Source organism: Carya illinoinensis, chromosome 15 (genome assembly GCF_018687715.1).
Source record: "Carya illinoinensis cultivar Pawnee chromosome 15, C.illinoinensisPawnee_v1, whole genome shotgun sequence".
Classification (NCBI taxonomy): Eukaryota; Viridiplantae; Streptophyta; class Magnoliopsida; order Fagales; family Juglandaceae; genus Carya; species Carya illinoinensis.
In genome coordinates, this window is record NC_056766.1 from 34,572,390 (window position 1) to 34,590,588 (window position 18,199).

The 18,199-nt window shown below is 37.0% G+C and overlaps 2 protein-coding genes across 2 annotated transcripts; one reads left to right on the forward strand and one right to left on the reverse strand.

Annotated features, from left to right (window-relative positions):
- Positions 1–5,563: 5,563 nt before the first annotated feature.
- LOC122297441 lies at positions 5,564–8,243 on the reverse strand. The gene is made up of 3 exons (XM_043107489.1): positions 8,013–8,243; positions 6,224–7,862; positions 5,564–6,122 (listed from the first exon to the last, which is right to left on the reverse strand). Exons 2-3 carry the CDS (start codon positions 6,458–6,460, stop codon positions 5,784–5,786), a joined length of 576 nt encoding a protein of 191 aa, XP_042963423.1. The 5' UTR covers positions 6,461–7,862; positions 8,013–8,243; the 3' UTR covers positions 5,564–5,783.
- A 5,804-nt stretch (positions 8,244–14,047) lies between these two features.
- On the forward strand, positions 14,048–16,398 carry LOC122295477 (zinc finger protein CONSTANS-LIKE 16-like). The gene is made up of 2 exons (XM_043104511.1): positions 14,048–15,188; positions 15,777–16,398. Exons 1-2 carry the CDS (start codon positions 14,253–14,255, stop codon positions 16,059–16,061), a joined length of 1,221 nt encoding a protein of 406 aa, XP_042960445.1. The 5' UTR covers positions 14,048–14,252; the 3' UTR covers positions 16,062–16,398.
- The last annotated feature ends 1,801 nt before the right edge of the window (positions 16,399–18,199 follow it).

Sequence of the window (18,199 nt, forward strand, 5' to 3'; positions counted from 1 at the left end):
TCGAAATTTTTATTTGGCCAATTTGAAAGAGTATATCATGATTTCCCTTGTAAGTAGTTCATAAATTATGAAGTTAAATTATGTCCACAACTAAAAAGAGAAGCATTATAGGAACAGAAGCTACGGTTTGAGTAAGCACATTTCGGCTGGTAATTTATTTGCAAGTGGGCTGGTAATTTATCTGCAAATGTAAATAGAGAAGTTAGTTAAGGTCTGTTCATTGATACAAATTGTATGTGGATTTGCAAGAGAGGATGAGTTCTAATTCTGTAATGTGCTTTATAGGGAAAGGAAATGTGAATCGTGCTTATGGATATATAGGAACCGTGAGTACTTTGTTGAAATCACCAGAGAAATATACTAATATGTAATGTTTTAGAAGGATGTCTTTTGGCAAGTCAAGGATTTTCACATTATGTGTATCGTATTAGAAAAATGTTGCTCTTGTCATTTTTTAATTATATTCATATAATCCTTATTGATGTGGTATCAAAATTAGATTACTACAGGATACACATAATTCCCGTCGTATAAATTGATGACAAATATGAGGTGATCAAAGGAAGACAAACTAAAAATATCATAAATATCATTTTTCATTGGATTAAGTTTCAATCCCTGAAAAGCCTAATAAAACATTATTAGAGCAAATAAAATCATATTCATTGTATTGTTTTCTTGCATTTGTTAAGTAAAACATTATATTTTGGATAACTAAACTTGTTATCCAAAAACTCAACACTCCAATGCAAGGTGCATTCTAGATTCAAGTATCAGATTCTGTTCTAGAATAAACTAGATTCACTTCTATGTGAAGTGAATACCATATTTAAATTTCTATAAGACTTTATTAATTTTGAATAAATTTATATTCATGGAGTTTTAATGTTCTAAAATATTCCCTAGATGGAGAAAGGGAAGGAGAAAATATCTTCCTCTACACCTCCTACCATAGAGGAAGCAACAAATCCTCTGTCTCAGGTAGGAATTTGAGCTGTAGCAGATATTCAGCTTTTAAACCATTATGTTGACTGGTTTTGTTTCATAATCATTACTATTTTATGTGCTAGGCTATACCAATTTCTTTTTATCCGGAATTTCCCAACTATATGCATGGTTTCCATCCACCAATGCCACATGCGTGGTTACCTATGCCATTTGTGGAGCGTCCTGATGCCAACCCATCTACTAATACTAATCAGGTGATAGATTCGTTTGATAAGTACTACGCTTATTTTTATCCATGTTTGTACTCAAACAAATTTTTTTGTGGGTGTAAACTACAGGGAAATGAAGTGCCCCCATTTCTCTCATCAATTGCCTCTCCGATTGGTTTACACTCCACAAGTTCAAGCCATGTGGATGAACTCCAAAATATATCACCCGACTCTACTGGAAAAAGTATGTCTACGCCCTATATTGATGATACTGTTGAACCCAGAGATGTTGGACAGTCCGGGCTACAAAATACTTTCCATACTGAGGGGGCCAATAGTGTTAAGGAGCCGAAGTTGGGAATGATGTTTAAATCTGAAGAGGAGTTACTTTCTTATTATAAAAGATATGGGCAACAATGTGGTTTTGGGATTATGACACAAAGGAGTCATAGGTTTGAGGATGGGAGCATTAGATATGTCACATTGGGGTGTGCTCGTGGTGGGAAGGCACGGAACCGTACGACAAATGTTGCGAGGCCACGTCCGACATCGAAGACAGACTGTAAGGCAAGGATAAATGTCATATACGAAAAAGGGGTGTTGACGGTGTCGAGTGTTAACAATTCTCATAATCACGGCCTAAGTCCACAAAAGTCGAGATTCTTCCGCTGCAATAGAGAAGTGAGCGAGTCTGTTAAGAGAGTCTTAGATATTAATGATCAGGCTGGGATCAGAATGAACAAGAGTTTTGCCTCTCTTGTGCAAGAAGCGGGTGGATTTGAAAACTTGCCATTTAATGAAAAAGACTGTCGAAATTATATTGACAAGGCACGCCACCTTCGACTTGGGAAAGGTGGTGCTGGAGCCCTCCGTGAGTACTTTGCTCGGATGCAATACAAGAATGATGGGTTCTTTTCACTAATGGATATGGATGATGACGGACGGTTGAGGAATGTATTCTGGGCGGATGCACGAAGTAGGGCAGCCTACAAATATTTTGGGGATGTCATCACATTCGACACGACATATTTGACAAATAGATATGGGATGCCGTTTGCACCGTTTGTTGGTGTAAACCACCATGGCCAGTCAATTCTGTTGGGGGCAGGATTAGTATCTAGTGAGGATACGGAAACATTTTCATGGTTATTTCAGACTTGGTTGACCTGTATGGATGGTGAAGCTCCCAATGCTATTATCACAGATCAAGATAGAGCCATGAAAAATGCAATAAGTCTCGTATTTCCAAACAGCCGACACAGATATTGCTTATGGCACATATTGAAAAAATTGCCAGAGAAGCTAGATTCACATGGTGCATACAAAACTGGGTTAAAAAGTCAGTTACTAAATTGTGTGTATGACGCTCACACAAAGGAAGAGTTTGAGGGCTCTTGGGAACTGTTAATTACGAAGTACAACTTGGAGGAGAATGCTTGGTTGAAGAGTTTATACGCTGAGCGTATGTATTGGGCACCTGTGTACATGAAAGAAGTTTTTTGGGCAGGAATGAGTACAACCCAACGAAGTGAGAGCATGAATGCTTTTTTTGACGGATATGTTCATGCTAAGACAAACTTAAAAGAGTTCATCGATCAGTTCGATAATGCAGTGAGGAAGAAGATTGAGAATGAAAGTGAGGCGGACTTCCACTCATTCAACGTCACAATTCCCGTCGTCTCTCCCTCTCCACTTGAGAAGACTTTTCAAGACATATACACTTGCAATAAATTTAGAGAAGTGCAAAAAGAAGTAATAGGGATGCTTGCAACTCTTCCAACTCTACACCGGAAAGATGGTGTAATTGCAACGTACCATGTAGAAGATAAAGTTAATGTTGATGATTTCATCAAGGAGGTGACCCATATAGTGTATTTTAATGAGGCCGAATGTGAAGTGAAGTGTTCATGTGCCTTGTTTGAGATGAGAGGGATATTGTGTAGGCATGTATTAGGCATTATGAGAGTTAACAAAGTCCGTTCGGTTCCAGAAAAGTACATACTAGATCGATGGAGGAAAGACATAAAAAGAACATACACTCTTATACGAAGTAGTTATGACATGGTTGATCAGAGGCCTGAAGTTAGCAGATATTCACGTATCATCAAGAAATGCTACGAAGTAGCCACGAATGCATCTTCATGTGATGAGCACACTGAGGATATGCTAGCTAAGTTAGATGCAATGAACTTAGGCTACCACACCAACAACCCACCCTCGAAGGTTATAATTTATAATGCCGATGCAACGATAGATGCGAGCTCTAAGAAAGTATTGAGTCCTCATGTAGTGAGAGGAAAAGGCAGACCGCCATCTCTTAGAAAAAAGTCAATGATTGAGAGAGGGAAACCCATGACGAAGAAGTCTAGCCAAAAAGGAAAACGTAAACAGGTTAACGAAAAAATCCAGCTCATATATGTTCTCCCTAATTTACCGTAATAAAATACATATATAAAATTAGCTCTGTTTATTAGTAAATATATATATGACTGGATTTTTTTTTTAACTTTGTAGCCGCATGGAATAGAAGGCGAAGTTGTTGGAACGTGCAGGAATTTATTTGGCCAAGCAGATGTTGGGACACAACAAAATGTTCCAGTTCAGGTAGGCATTACGAGTCTTTAATGATAGGAGAAAATATATTGTGTTGTTAATACATGTTGAAAATTTAAACACTACATATATATAATGTGTTACTATCTTCACTAATATTCTGCTTATTGGATTGGTAGCCCTCACAAAACTTAAGGGAGATGTTGGACTTTAGTGCCACCGAGTTAGGCTTTTGCAGTGAATGAGACTCAAGAAAGTGTAAATCGTCTTCTTTATGTTTGACCAATTCCGTGTAAATGTTCCATAATAAATTTACAAGTTGGTTTGATTTTTAACTAATTCTTTATGTTCACAGATGCATATGGGGTTGGATGGAACCCAGCCGGAATGGTTGCGTGAGTCACAACCGTCGCAATAAAAGATATTATAGGGTTTGTACCTATCCCATTACTTATGCAGTAATATTCTGCCACCATTTTACACATATAGGATGTACATACCAGATCTGACTTTATGGGAAAGGTTGTAAATCTAGGTTGGTTATGCCCAGATTGAGTCTACGAATATTGTGTAAATCTAAAGGTTGCTTATGTCAGGACGTGGTAACAAAAATATTAACTAATTATAGAGGTTGCTTATGCCCATATTAAGCTAACTGCAATATTCTGTTCCATAAAGGTTGCTTATGCCCAAATTTAGCTAATCCTAAGAATGTGTATATGTTAAGTATGCTAGCTAAGTTTGATATTCATTTATGGGAGTTTGATAAGTGTCTTCATTTTGAGTGGATTTGGTGTGCTGTGCTTTGCAGTTGTATAAGGGTAGATTCATGAAAGTTTTGTACAAAAAAAGAAAGAGTAAGGGGAAGATTGCCCAGACTAGTGGAGCCAAACTAGCAAAATCCAGCTTGGATGCCATTGTAAATATTTTTTGAAGGCCAACTTGAGCTATCATGGAAGATTTATTGTTTATAATTTTTGTTCAAAGACAACCAGCTCGGATGAAAAATGAGCTCAAATACTACACCTATATGTGTAAATGTTTCAAAGTGTTATATTTGATGGGTAACTTGAGTGGCTGTTATTGATTTTTGATGAAAAACAACCACATGTTCATGGGTAACTTGAGGAATATTTTGTTGAAATGAACTACAAGGTTATTATTTGCCTTTTTGCCGAAATGGTATTTCAGGATGTTGATATATTCATGTTGATGTTTATTTTTTTTTTTATATGTTAATTCAGGGTTTGTAGTTTTTATTTCATAATGAGTCCTAATGTATTAGGCAATTTTTGGCCAAAGATGCCAATAAGGCCGAATAGCAGATATATGGAATTGGGATCATATATGTTACAAGTTGGTTTGTCTTTTTATTTACAACCGTACGAATTTTTTAATTTATATGTTAACTTGTAATATATATGCCCAGATTTTACCAAATGGTTTGCTGTGTATAATGGCCAAATATGTCAGTTAGTACGTGGGGCTTATGAGAGTTGTCTTCATTTCCCAGATATGATATGCAAAATTCAGCTCATTAATAGACACAAAAGCTGTACATGTCTTGGAGTTACTTTTCAACTTTAATGAGCTTGAATGACCAAATATTAACTTTTCGGATTGAGTCCTAATAATCGTGCATGAAATGAAGACAGTTATTATAAAACAGGGCAATTTGCAATCGGTATTATCACAAGTAAGAAGCACATATTATCTTCACAAAATAGGACTATCTTCACAACACAACACAAGCATACTTTCCAAATGTCCCATAATAAATTTGCTGCAATGAACTAATGCTAAAAAAACAACACAAGCATACTTTCCAAATGTTCCATAATAAATTAGCTTCAATGAACTAATGCCCAAAGACACAATCAACAGTTTCCAAGATCAGTTGTAACTTGTAAGTCAGCTGCCTACTTTTTCAAAACAACTGAGCAGACACTAAATACAGAATAAAGACTTGTTCAAGTTAATTTTGTAGACTGTTGGACTACAGCTACTCTAAAGCACATATTATCACAAGTGATCAACTTTATACACGAAGTTGCCCAGATTATTGGGTATTCACTACGATTGTGAGAAGTACAAATAAAGTAGGATACAAATTATACAATAGAGCCAAACACTTGGGCATTGACGCTGGACTCCCAAGTCCCTCTTGAAAAGTTCGCCCTCTCTTTTTCGAATCTCTTCCATCCAATTTCGAATCTCTTCCATCCAACTTCGAACCTCTTCCTCTCTTCTTTGAACCTCTTCCTCTCTTCTTTGAACCTCTTTAATATGTTGTTGAACCTCTAACTGTGTTTTCTGAAGTTTTTCCTCCTTCCTTAACATCTCAATTTCTTTTTCTTTTTCATGGCAGCTATCGCTATCTGCCCATTTGAAATAGTTGCAGTGTGGTAACCCCTGTATAAACAAACAAACAAACAAAAGGCATAGTAAAAACTCACGGCAATTCTGACTCACACCCAAATATTGCAAGTTAAAGCACGGAAAATACTTTTTACCTGAGAATTGTACTTTGAACACCCAAAGAATGATCGACCTGGATTTCTTGGCGTATTCGATGTTCTAAGTGAAGCGGGTGAATCACAAGTACACATTGGATTGTTTCTCAAAGTATGAGTAACAAGTGAAGAAGAAGAATCTTCACTCGATACCTTTTCTCCAGACAACATTTTGCCAAAATAGGCAATGGAGTATACTGTTGAACTGTTGATAAGGTGCAAATTAAGTGTCTTCATTTTTAGTTTATGTATAAGGGTTTAGAAGTATTTTTTTAGAGAAGAGAGGTGGACCAACTTACTTACTGTTAGGGGAGTGTTAACGAAAAACAGATAAATCATATTAGTGTTAGGGCAATAAGAGAGGTAATGTCATGAACACAAACAGAAACAAAAATTTATTATTATCCATAAATAATAGACCCACCCCAATCAATGAACAAAACTGCACAACACAAAACTGCACAACACAAAACGAGCTAACTGCTCCTCTTATTTCATTATTTTTCAATTTGTCTTCAATACTTTTTCTGTGTTCAAACCTTTACTTCTCCCATTTCCTTTGGTGTAAGAAAGAGGGAGATGGACTTTTGTTGTACATTCTATTTCTTAATACTCCACAAATTCTTTAATTATATAGCGCTGATCACTAATATAAGATCTTAAGCGATTTTCTTTTAGCATTAAACCAAGGACATCTTTATTGCCTCTATCATGTTTCAAGATGTCAGAGAAAGGACTAAAGAGACTATAGGTCTATCATGACAGGAGTCACTTAGGATCAGGCCAGGCTAGGAGACTAGCCCCTCCATATTATAAGGTAAAACGCAAAAAGTAAGATGCATTCATATATGTCCACCACATCCATATGAATCTGCAATGTCATCTCTTGATGGCTAGCATCTTGGAAAAAGCTCCCATGTAGAGAGAGCTAAGAAGAAAATGGACACTGGACATTGGGTAGTACAAGTTTGTCCTCCAAAATCTCCACAATGGTTGCTGATAAGAAACAAGCAAAGAGAACTTTTTTTTTTTTTTTTTTGAGATAAGTAACAAGCAAACAGAACTCTAACAACTTTCTTTCTAATAGAACACATTCTGCACAAACATTTTACACATTCTACTTGAAGGGCGTCAAGCATGCAATTGAATAATAATATTAGAGTTCGATATAATCGGGTTCAGGTCGATGTGGGTCAATCTAAATCTGAATCAATTATAATCCGGTTGAAGAGCCGGTGGCTGCTTGACATGTTGAAACCAAACAGTTTTACCAAAAAAAAAAACTGAAGAAACAATATGACTGACTCTAAAGCAACGATCAAGCATCTTTGATATCCAGGTTGGGTGGATTGACCCAAACACATCAAAACCCAAAACTATTATCTTCCACTTTCTCGGTAGCCAAACACATCAAAACCCAAAACTATATATTAATTTTTGAACACAAACCCTACCAAAATGTGTTCCTACAGAAACCAAAACTATAAACCCTAAAAAAAAAATTCTTCATACAGATTTGGAGCTTCTAGTTTATTCATCATATTAAATAACAGACCAAATCACCAAAAGCACGATTGAGAGAGAGAGACCTGTTGGCTTGATTTAGGGTTTCCAGAAGCCGGATCTACATCGATTTAACCTGTTGAAAACAAAAAATCGCAATATATCATAAATAATAGACCAAATAACTAAAACCATGAGAGAGAGAGAGAGAGAGAGAGAGAGAGAGAGAGAGAGAGAGAGAGAGAGAGAGAGAGAGAGAGAGAGAGAGAGAGAGAGAGAGAGAGACCTTTCAATCTCGATTTAGGGTTTCTCAAAGTCTACGAATCTACGACGAGGAGTCCACGAAATACAATCATTTTCAGTGAAGAATAAGCCGCGGAGGGGAAAGCATCAAAACTCTAGTTGGGGAGAGATCGATAGAGGAGAAGAGAGGAGAAGAGTTTCATACGGGGGGGAGAGATTGATAGAGGAGAAGAGAGGAGAAGAGTTTCATACGGGGGGAGAGATTGATAGGGGGGGGAAGCTGAAGGGGGGAGGGGAAAGCAAATGGCTACTGGAAACGCAGTGCGTATTTTTTTTTCCCGCTGAACTTAAAACGCACCATTTCATTTATTAACTGACGTCAGCAATTGGTGCGCGATTCGTCCCCTCCGTGCCTGCAAGTAGAGTTTTCCATAACTTTAACTTCAACTAAAATATTAATTTTTAACTAAATTTTAGACTTGATTACAATCATTCCATTATCAATTATATAAGACATAACGCAAAGCGTCGTCAACGAGAACGACATAACTTGCAGACAAAATTAATAATTTCTAGCTAGGTTTGTCTTGACTCTTGTCATGTCTCCTCACTTATAAAAAATGGTCCTAGCCTGCGTCCACGGTCCCTACCATTCCGATTACTATGATAAAGTTTACAAATTTAATTTATTTTTATAAGAACATAAAAGCTCAAAGACCATTAATTTTAAATTTTAAAAGTTCGTTCTTTTATTATTTTTAATATATAAGAGTTATTATTTTTTAATTATTTAGGTTTTTAATTTAATTTAATTTAATTTTTTCTATTATCTATTTATCTGCGTACGTAAATAATATGGGATAGGTTGCATTGGGTTAGCTGGCATGGTTGATGATTAGCCTGACATTTTTCTTGATGTTGATGTATCATTCCTTTAGAGTTATACTTTGCTTGCAAACGGACAGAATTAAGACCCATGCAGATCTTTATTTATTTATGTATATTTTTTAAAAACTATATAATCGGGGAAACAAAAATAACATAGAATTATTAACTATAATTTTCCGCTTATTTATTTTTTAAAAATTAAGATTTATTGTTAAAAAATATTTCTCCTAAGTTTTAAATTTATCCAATTTTTTAAATTAGGACTGAAAACCAATGTAATAGGTGCAGTTTCGATTGCAAAACCGACGCCTTACTAACGAGTTTTGAAGAGGCTTAGAACTGGCCAAACCGGCTGATTGTGAGAGAGAAAACTAGTAGCAGATCACAGCGTGAATCGATGCGATTTGTCGGTTTGTCATCGGTGTCTATGTGAAGGAAGAGGGGAGCGGCGGACTGTGTCATCGGTGGGAAGAAGTGAACCTGCAGAGGAGAAAACCAAAGGGAAGAAGAAGAAGAATGGTTATTAATCCCAAGATGAAACGGCGTCTTTTAAACTAAACAACATCATGTCATCTAATTTTTTTTTTTTATAAAACTCATAACTAAAATGACATTGTTTTATTTAAGTTAGTCAATGAAACGACATCATTTTATATAAGTGTAATATAAATATATAAATAGATAAATGTATCATTAGCCGGTTCAGTGGTTTGAGTTTGGTTCAAAACCGAACCAGTCGGAGTCAGTTTTCTTATTTTTATACCGTCGGCAGACTAGTTCTTTATCAGTTTCAGCCAGTTTTGGACTCAGGCTGCCAGTCCATATCGACGACGGCCAGTCCCATCATTTTCTTTACAATTCTAATTTAAACCATATAAATAATGCTCCATATCAATATAGAGTAATGATACATACAGTTATGAGTTGTGCAAGTGCCGTATATATTTTTTTAAAAATTGTGAAATTTATTATTAAAAAATTAATTTATTTTTTTTTATAAATTTTATATTTATTTATTTTCTTAAAAAACAAGTGCGTAATTATTGCAATATTTATAACTAATAATTATAATATTTATTCTGAAAGCGATTAGAAAGCAGCCAAAATTTATTGAAAGAATGAGGTAGCAGCGTATGGTTGATGCATGACGGCCCTTAGCTTCTTGCGCTTCACGTGCACTAGATTCCATCAGTTTTGTAGTATTTTAGACCATCTTAATCATCATGATAATGTTCCATTTTCTTCATCTTCTTCTTCTTTATTATTAATTTTTATTTTAATTTTTTAATTTTTTACCTTCTTCTAAGCAAGCTTAATATCATTAAATTAAAAAGATGAGACATGAGGAGGGGTTGAGGTTTCCTAACAAACACCCAAAAGCAATAAATAACAGTGTATAGATGTGGAAAAAAGAAAAAAAAATTATTTATTTAAAACCAATTTCTTGGTCCCTACCTATATTCTACATGAGGACGCCGTCTTATAAAAAGATAGATAAAAGGTGTCTGTATAAAAGCGAACAATGGAACCATTGCTTGAGGTGGTGGGACTTCCGTTGGAAGAGGTGGAAATGGTGTGTGCACTGTCACTTGTTGTCTTGATATGATTTTTGAAGAGATCCTTGATCCCTTTTGCAGGATCACTGTTTAGGGAAAACGGTAACATAGGATAGCAGCCAGAATCTAAGTGGAGTCGCCGACAATGGGACAACACCGTCGGTGGCGGCGCGTGCAATACACGCGCCACCTTAGAATAATAGCAGACAAGATGATCCAAAGGATCAAGGGCCAGTGAAGCTAAAGAGGTTGTGCGTGGCCACATAAGCCACTCCAATATGCGGCTACGCATAGAAAATGCACACAGTAGAGGCTGCACGTGCATCAAATGCGCCGAGCGGAATCATAGTTTTCTACTGTGAGCATAAAGATTGAAGGCTGTAGAGGCGGCGTGTGTAGGAAGGAGGATGTCAAGAAGCAGCAGATCGACGAGAGTCGACACTACGGAGAGAAAACAAAAGAAAGGAAACAAACGGAAGAACATATAAACGGAAGAGCCAATGGGGCTAGTTAGGCGAGGAGGTGGTTGGAGCCAAAGCTCCGAATCCCCTCCGCCCAATGATGGATGGAATATCCTGGAAATGGTTGAGGTTCGGCGACTGTACGAGAGAAAAAGAAAATGAAAGAGATTGGGGAGGAATATGATAATGGTGTCAATCAAGGTTCCTTTTTGGTTACAGGCCACGGCCAGGTTTAAGGCATACATGATATAGCAATATCAATATGTATTGTGTTGTGTATATACAAATTTTCGATGATCTTTTGGAACTTGGAATATTATTTCTAAATTGCGGGTTGCCGCAGGTATGTACGTACATACATAACTGCATCCATGACAAGAAATTATATGAAAACCAACATGCATGCACTAATAAATTCAGTCCAGGACGACCGACTAGACATTAGCATGCATATATATAAATATTGACCACATGAAATATTCTAAAATCCAACGAAACATAGTACTATTCGATTCATGAAGTGTTGCTACTTGTACTAAAGATTTTATATGTTATATGGATCCATTTTACAAATTGAGTTAACATTAATAATGTTTATCTAAGGATACTTGAATCACTAACATCTAAAGAGACCTAGACATCCAAGTGGTCGTAGATAATCTTCAAAGACCTAGATTTGGAGACCTGCTTAGATCTTGAACCTCAAGGGTCTCTAGAAATCCATCATATGAACGACTCATTAAAGTTGCTCGAGCAACAAAAACTCATGTGTTTCTATTGAGACCCATGACAATCACCGATTAGACCGAAGTGGCTGCCAACTCCCACCCTACTGGGTCGACTAGCAAGTACCCAATGGATGGTTATTGTAGAGGTGGTAATTCATGTTCGAGGGTCGTGTTTATGTCGTGTCAAGTTATGGGCATTTGATTATATGATTCAATTCGAATACAACCGATTTAAATAACGGGTGACATACTACGATACATTCAACCCATTTTATGTAAATGGGTATTTGAATTATGCCGCATAACCCATTTGACATGATTAACATAATTTCATATAGAAATTAAAATTTATATTTATGAGTTATTACGGGTATATCAAAGGTTAATCAGGTTGACCTGTTATTGATCTGTTTATAATTAATTGTGTCTTAATGGGTCAATCCCTTTTGATCACTTTATTCCTTGCTCCTCTAGCTCTTGCTTTATATCCTATCATCAATTCTTTACGTCACATCTCTACTTATTCTCATGACATCATTCTCCTTCTTCAGCCTTTTCCCCTCATTCATTTATTCTTTCTTCCCTCCTAAAGAGACCCCTATTGGGCTGGGAAATCTTTATCGTTTAACTTAAGCAAAACAAAAAATCAAGGGCACCCTCTTGAAATTTATTTGTCTACTAACTATTATTGGCTTCGCGAGCAACTGGAGTGGATAAAATATCCCAAGCCCATAGTGGGTTCTAGGCTGATTGAGCTCAAGGGGGGTCTCTTCAGGAGGGAAGAAAGAAAGAATGAATGAGGGCACAAGAGGTTGAGGAAGGAGAAGAATGTCAGGAGAAAAAGTGGAGATGTGACGTAAATAAAAGAGGATGAGACATAAAGCAGGAGAGGAGCAGAAAAACAAAAAGGCTTCTTCCAAATGATTTAAGAGGGGGGACTTTGAATATGGCTTCAGCTCTTCAACCTCATGTCTAGATCACCAACAACAGGGACACTTCCAAAAGATAGAGTATCAATTTCCATTGTATAATGAGGACGAGAGACCAAGAGACACTGTAAAATGATAACATTATAGTGGATTCTCCCCTCCTCCAAACCCCTGTGGATTTAGACATTACGCCAAACTATATAAATCTGTGTCCCCGTCTCTTTATTATTATTATTATTATTATTTTGCATTTATATTACTTCCTGCTCACTCATGTCATAGATGTACGCATAGATACCATACAGCCGCACAGAACCACTGCCGGGGGCTTTACATAACACCAAGTGTGGTTCGAATAGTCTCAGCGGACCAAGAATAACTCTTTCTCCCATTCTGACCTGTTACATTACTTTTAGGCGTTAACAATTCCTTTCATAAATTTGTTATTCATTTATTTCTTAACTAAACATAAAATAATCTTTTTACTATCTATCACACCTAACGAAACCTCATCTTACAAAGCTTTTACAAGTATTCACAAACATTTATCTATTACTGATCATGGTTTTATCTTATATCCATACATACCATATATATATTTTTTTGCCAAATGACTCCATTTAAATCGTTAAGACGATGTCAATGCATATGACCCATTCTTCGTTTATCTTAAGGGTCAAATATTTATGTAGGGTGCATTTAGCAAAATGAGTGGTAGTTTTCTCATTTACATTTTTACCAAAAGACAATTCTTTAGCCATGCATAGATATTTTCTTGTTAGGGGAATCGGCAACAACACAAGATTGTAATCAAATAGCTAGCTAGCTGGCATATATACCCAAATCAACCCCAAGCTGATTTTGGAAACAGTCTTTTCTTTACATATATATATGACAGTTTGCTGCATGCAGGTGGCCACTGAAACTACTTCTCCAATTGCTTAAATTTGTTTGAAACATGACGGTTTGCCGCATGCAGGTGAACCGCCCTGAAACTACTCCTAAAGTCAAGAGCAAGGTAAAAATTACTCAGATAGTACAGGCGTGCAGCAACTGGTGGGGAATACTTTGGGTCAATGGAGAAAGCCAAAAAGACGTGAAAGTCACCACACGAGATGAGACTAGAAAGCAAACGAGAGAGGACCACGAACAAAAAGTTTTAAGGTTCCCGAGTCCCACAGGAATATGTGAATTATATTGGCAATAAAAACAAAAGTGTCCAACGCGAAATTTAAAAACACACAAACGGTACGGACCCCTCCCCATGCAGGCCTAACCCTCCAGTAGTTATCCCCGCAAGGAATCCTTTGTAAAGACAGATAGCCAATAAGAATTCAGAGAATAAGATGGACTTCAAAACCATAGCCAATAAACACTGAGATAAGACCAAGTAGTGGGCCCGGAAAAGCTTCATCTTTTCCTGTAGAAAACCACCAAAAGTGCATGGGGCTCGCTTCAGAGAACAACCTAGACGATTGTGAACAGAATGAAAAGTGCCCTCATGTGTGGCCCTAACATCCACACTCTCGCACAAACCCCACACAATAATTTAAACAATTGGGCCCCCCTGATTCTAAATAAGTATACGAGAGGACATTTTAATATTCCTTAGTGTGTGAGAGACGTGGCAGTAGTCAGTAAACAATCCGGGTTTGCCAAAACATTTCTCATCTTATCTGTGTTTCCCTCAACATTTTGTTCAGGATCAGAATATTTCTTCCATGATTACTGAAAAGAAAGCTGCAAATGCCATGGGAGGCAAGACGGCACGAGCTTGTGACAGCTGTTTACGTAGGCGGGCTCGCTGGTTTTGTGCTGCTGATGATGCTTTCCTTTGCCAGGCTTGTGATGCATCGGTTCACTCTGCTAATCTGCTAGCAAGCAGACACGAAAGGGTTCGGCTCCAATCCTCATCTGTGAAACCCAACAACGATACTTCTGCAGTAGTTGATGATAATTCTCCACCAGCATGGCACCGGGGTTTCACGCGAAAGGCACGAACCCCTCGCCATAACAAGCCTATATTGGTGCAACAGGCTAAAGAGGAAGAGAAATCCTTGGACCTTCTGCCTTGTGTTCCTGAGATTGGCAGTGAAGAAGTTTCGCAGGAGGCCAGCAGCAATGATGAAAAACTTCTTTGTCGGGTTCCTATCTTCGACCCTTTTGCCACCGAATTTTGCAATGAAATGAAGAACGCGATTAATGATGAAAGAACCACTATGGGGAGTGATGAAGTGGAAAGAATGGTGGCTGAAGATAATGGACACGATGGGGTTTGTGAATTGGATGAGTTACATGGGTTTCTGTCCTCGGATATGGAGCTTGCTAATTTTGCTGCTGATGTCGAGAGCCTATTAGGAAATGGACTAGACGAAGATTCTTGCGACATCAAAGGATTGGGACTTTTAGATTGTAAAGAGGAACATGATATTGAGTTCTACGTTGATTTTGGAGAGGAGATGGAGAAAAAGGTCATTCCCATGGCGGAGAACAAAATGATGAATGGTGATCAAGGATGCGACGGGGAGATGAAGAGGGAGATATTTTTGAGGCTAGACTATGAGGAAGTTATTACAGCTTGGCCCGGCCAACGTTCTCCATGGACAACAGGAACACGACCGGAGCTCAATCCTGACAACTGTTGGCGGAACATCATGGTAATCTCTCTCTCTCTCTCTCTCTCTCTCTCTCTCTCTCTCTCTCTCTCTCACACACACACACACACACACACACACACACACACACCCCACTTTCATGTCCTACTCATTGAACAACTAATAGTTTACACTTTAATTTAGATAACATATTTCATTAATTAGATGAGTCATCTCATGTAGCACACTTCTTGTATAGATCTGAAGCCAACCAGCATGAATTTGTGCAAGGTACCATATTTTTTCAAAAAAAGGAAAAGAAAAATGAACTAGGCTGCAGGCATCTTATAGATCATGGATATATATGAGCAGAAGACAGATGGGGTTAGGTTTTCAACAAAATCCACATGCCAAGGGAAGGGCAGAATCTATAATCAGTTAAAAGGCATGATCATATATATAATGGACTTAGTTTAATAATCCACTATGCATATGTACTGACACTAAGCTCCACACCATACCGCAAATATCCATATATAGATGTTGCTTCTCAGTAGGTTGTTTAGTTAGTTTTAATTAGGGTCAGATTGATTTGTAGGAAAGTCTTGGTATTGATATATGCATGTGTCTGACTGAAATATATAATTACAGGGTTCGTGCCCTAAAGATGTTCATCATCACCCATATGGGGAAACAGGATCAGTTGGAGGCCGTACAGACGGGTGTCGAGAAGCAAGAGTATCGAGGTACAGAGAGAAGAGAAGGACACGCTTGTTCTCGAAGAAGATAAGGTACGAAGTAAGGAAACTGAACGCTGAGAAGAGGCCGAGAATGAAAGGAAGGTTTGTTAAGAGGACGTCCATGCTCGTGGCCGGGACTACTACTACTACTACTACTACTACTTCTAATTTTCCAGCTTACCTGATCAACAAATAACCGCCAATTAACTACCAAGTTTGCTTGGAAAAATTAGAATAAGATGGCTAGCTAGCCTGCTAATTACCTGCTCGTTAGCTTATACCCTTTAACTATTCCTTAATTCTGTCATTCTGTCTGTCTCTTTCTCTGATCTCTAACAAGACTAATTAATGTCTAGTACTACTACTTTTGTGCCCATGCATGTACTCTAAGCAGTCATGAGCTTCTTAGAGTTGTTGCAGATCGAAGCTGTGTTTTTCTTTTTGTCTGACCAGGAACTCGATCGTCCTTTTCAAGTACTGCTCAAACTTGAATGTATATATAGCTTTAATTTTATCCTGCGGCTGATCCTCCATTACCATGACTACTATAAAACTTCTGCAAAAATTAATTGTTTCTCCAAGCAACATAAATCAATCTACATTATTAGCAGGTTGGGATTTGTATTTGTATTTTATTTTTTGTAATCAGGGTGGGATAGTATTTAATTGATCTAATGCTAGATCGATCGGCGTGCTGGCCAAGGCATTCATTAAGATTTAATGCAACTAATAATGAATGTACTGCATGAGGAAGAAGGTCATGATCATATTGTTTGATATATTTCTCGAGAACAAGTTGACTCCAATTTAGTATTTGATGATCCCTTAATTTTCTAAATCATGTGTATCGTCCTTAATTACTACTTATGTGTTCAAAATGTGATTAATCGATTTTGAAATTAACAATATATTTGATCCAAAGGAGGATATAAAGTATATGAGCAAGCTGGAAAATAATTAACTCTAATTAATATAGATACACACACACTAGGTAGGGACCTATGATACTCGTGAAAATGTTGCTGCGTTTTTTATATAATATATATATATATATATATAAATAACATTCAAATTAATGCATATCAATTAGAACGGATCATTAACACTAAGAATCATTAAGGAGAAACACAATTGTTAACATGATAATGAATTAAACAATACAAAAGTGTTTTAGATTTTAGTGATTTATAAAAGAATAATTGTTAAATCTCATAATAGCGAAGGTAGCAAAATCAAGGACAGATAGGTTAATTAAAACATGGTTTCCAAACAAGTTAAGCCAAGAGGCATATATATATAACTATTATTGTTAGATTTAGTATTTGTTAGATGTTGGCATGTATTTGTTTTACACATGATCAGCTATCAAGAAAATAGTTAACTTGTTTTAAGGATATGAATTTCTTTTTGATCATAAAACTGATCTTCCCGACTCATGTATAATAATTTTCCTCTACTGTAAGTCTCATCTTCCAAAAAAATAAAAACTCATACCATGTGACGCTCTTCCTAAAAAAATTGTACAGGAACCTATTCATAAGCTAGTCATAGCACAAGAAAATGACAGAATTTACCTAATTTACCTAGAGTGTCAAAACATAATTTTATTTAGAGAGGTGCTACAAACTGGATGTGGTGAAAAGCTGGAATTTACACTCTCTAATGAAAGGGTGACACTTATACTATCTAACATATTTAGCTTAGAATCGATTGCGTGTTATAGATTTGTTGGCATCTCTCTCTCTCTCTCTCTCTCTCTCTCTCTCTCTCTCTCTCTCTCAAGACATGCCGTATGAGATGGGGAAATGTAGCTCCACATTAACGTCATTGATAATTAAACTCTCAAACTCTAGGGACTGAATTTGGAATTTGGGTTTCCATCCCAAGGCTTCTTAAGGTGTTGTAATCTCAACAATGTCTAGAAAGTGGGCTCCTTGATGGGCAAGAAACACGGGGATCCCACGCCATGTAGCATTTGAAGAAAAGGAATTTTGTCCTCCAACATTGGGATGGAAAAGTATGGTTCTTGTTCCTCAACTCATCAAACTTCAAGCTTTCTATAGTGAAAAATTCTCGCTTCGTACATGAGAGCTATGGGGGAGATAGAGAACGAAAGAGACACATGCTTAATGAGAAAGAGAGAGAAAGCGACTGAGGGGGAGGGAATCTTTGTACGGGAGGATTATTTCCTCAGATCGTTTCTAGCGTAAATAATCTAGATCGCTTACGTGTTTGCTTTCGCTTTCTATTGGAGGGTGTAAAATCAAACTTTTCACCACATCAATTTTAAAGATTTTCTCTTTTATTTAAGAAACGATACAATTTAATTAAGAG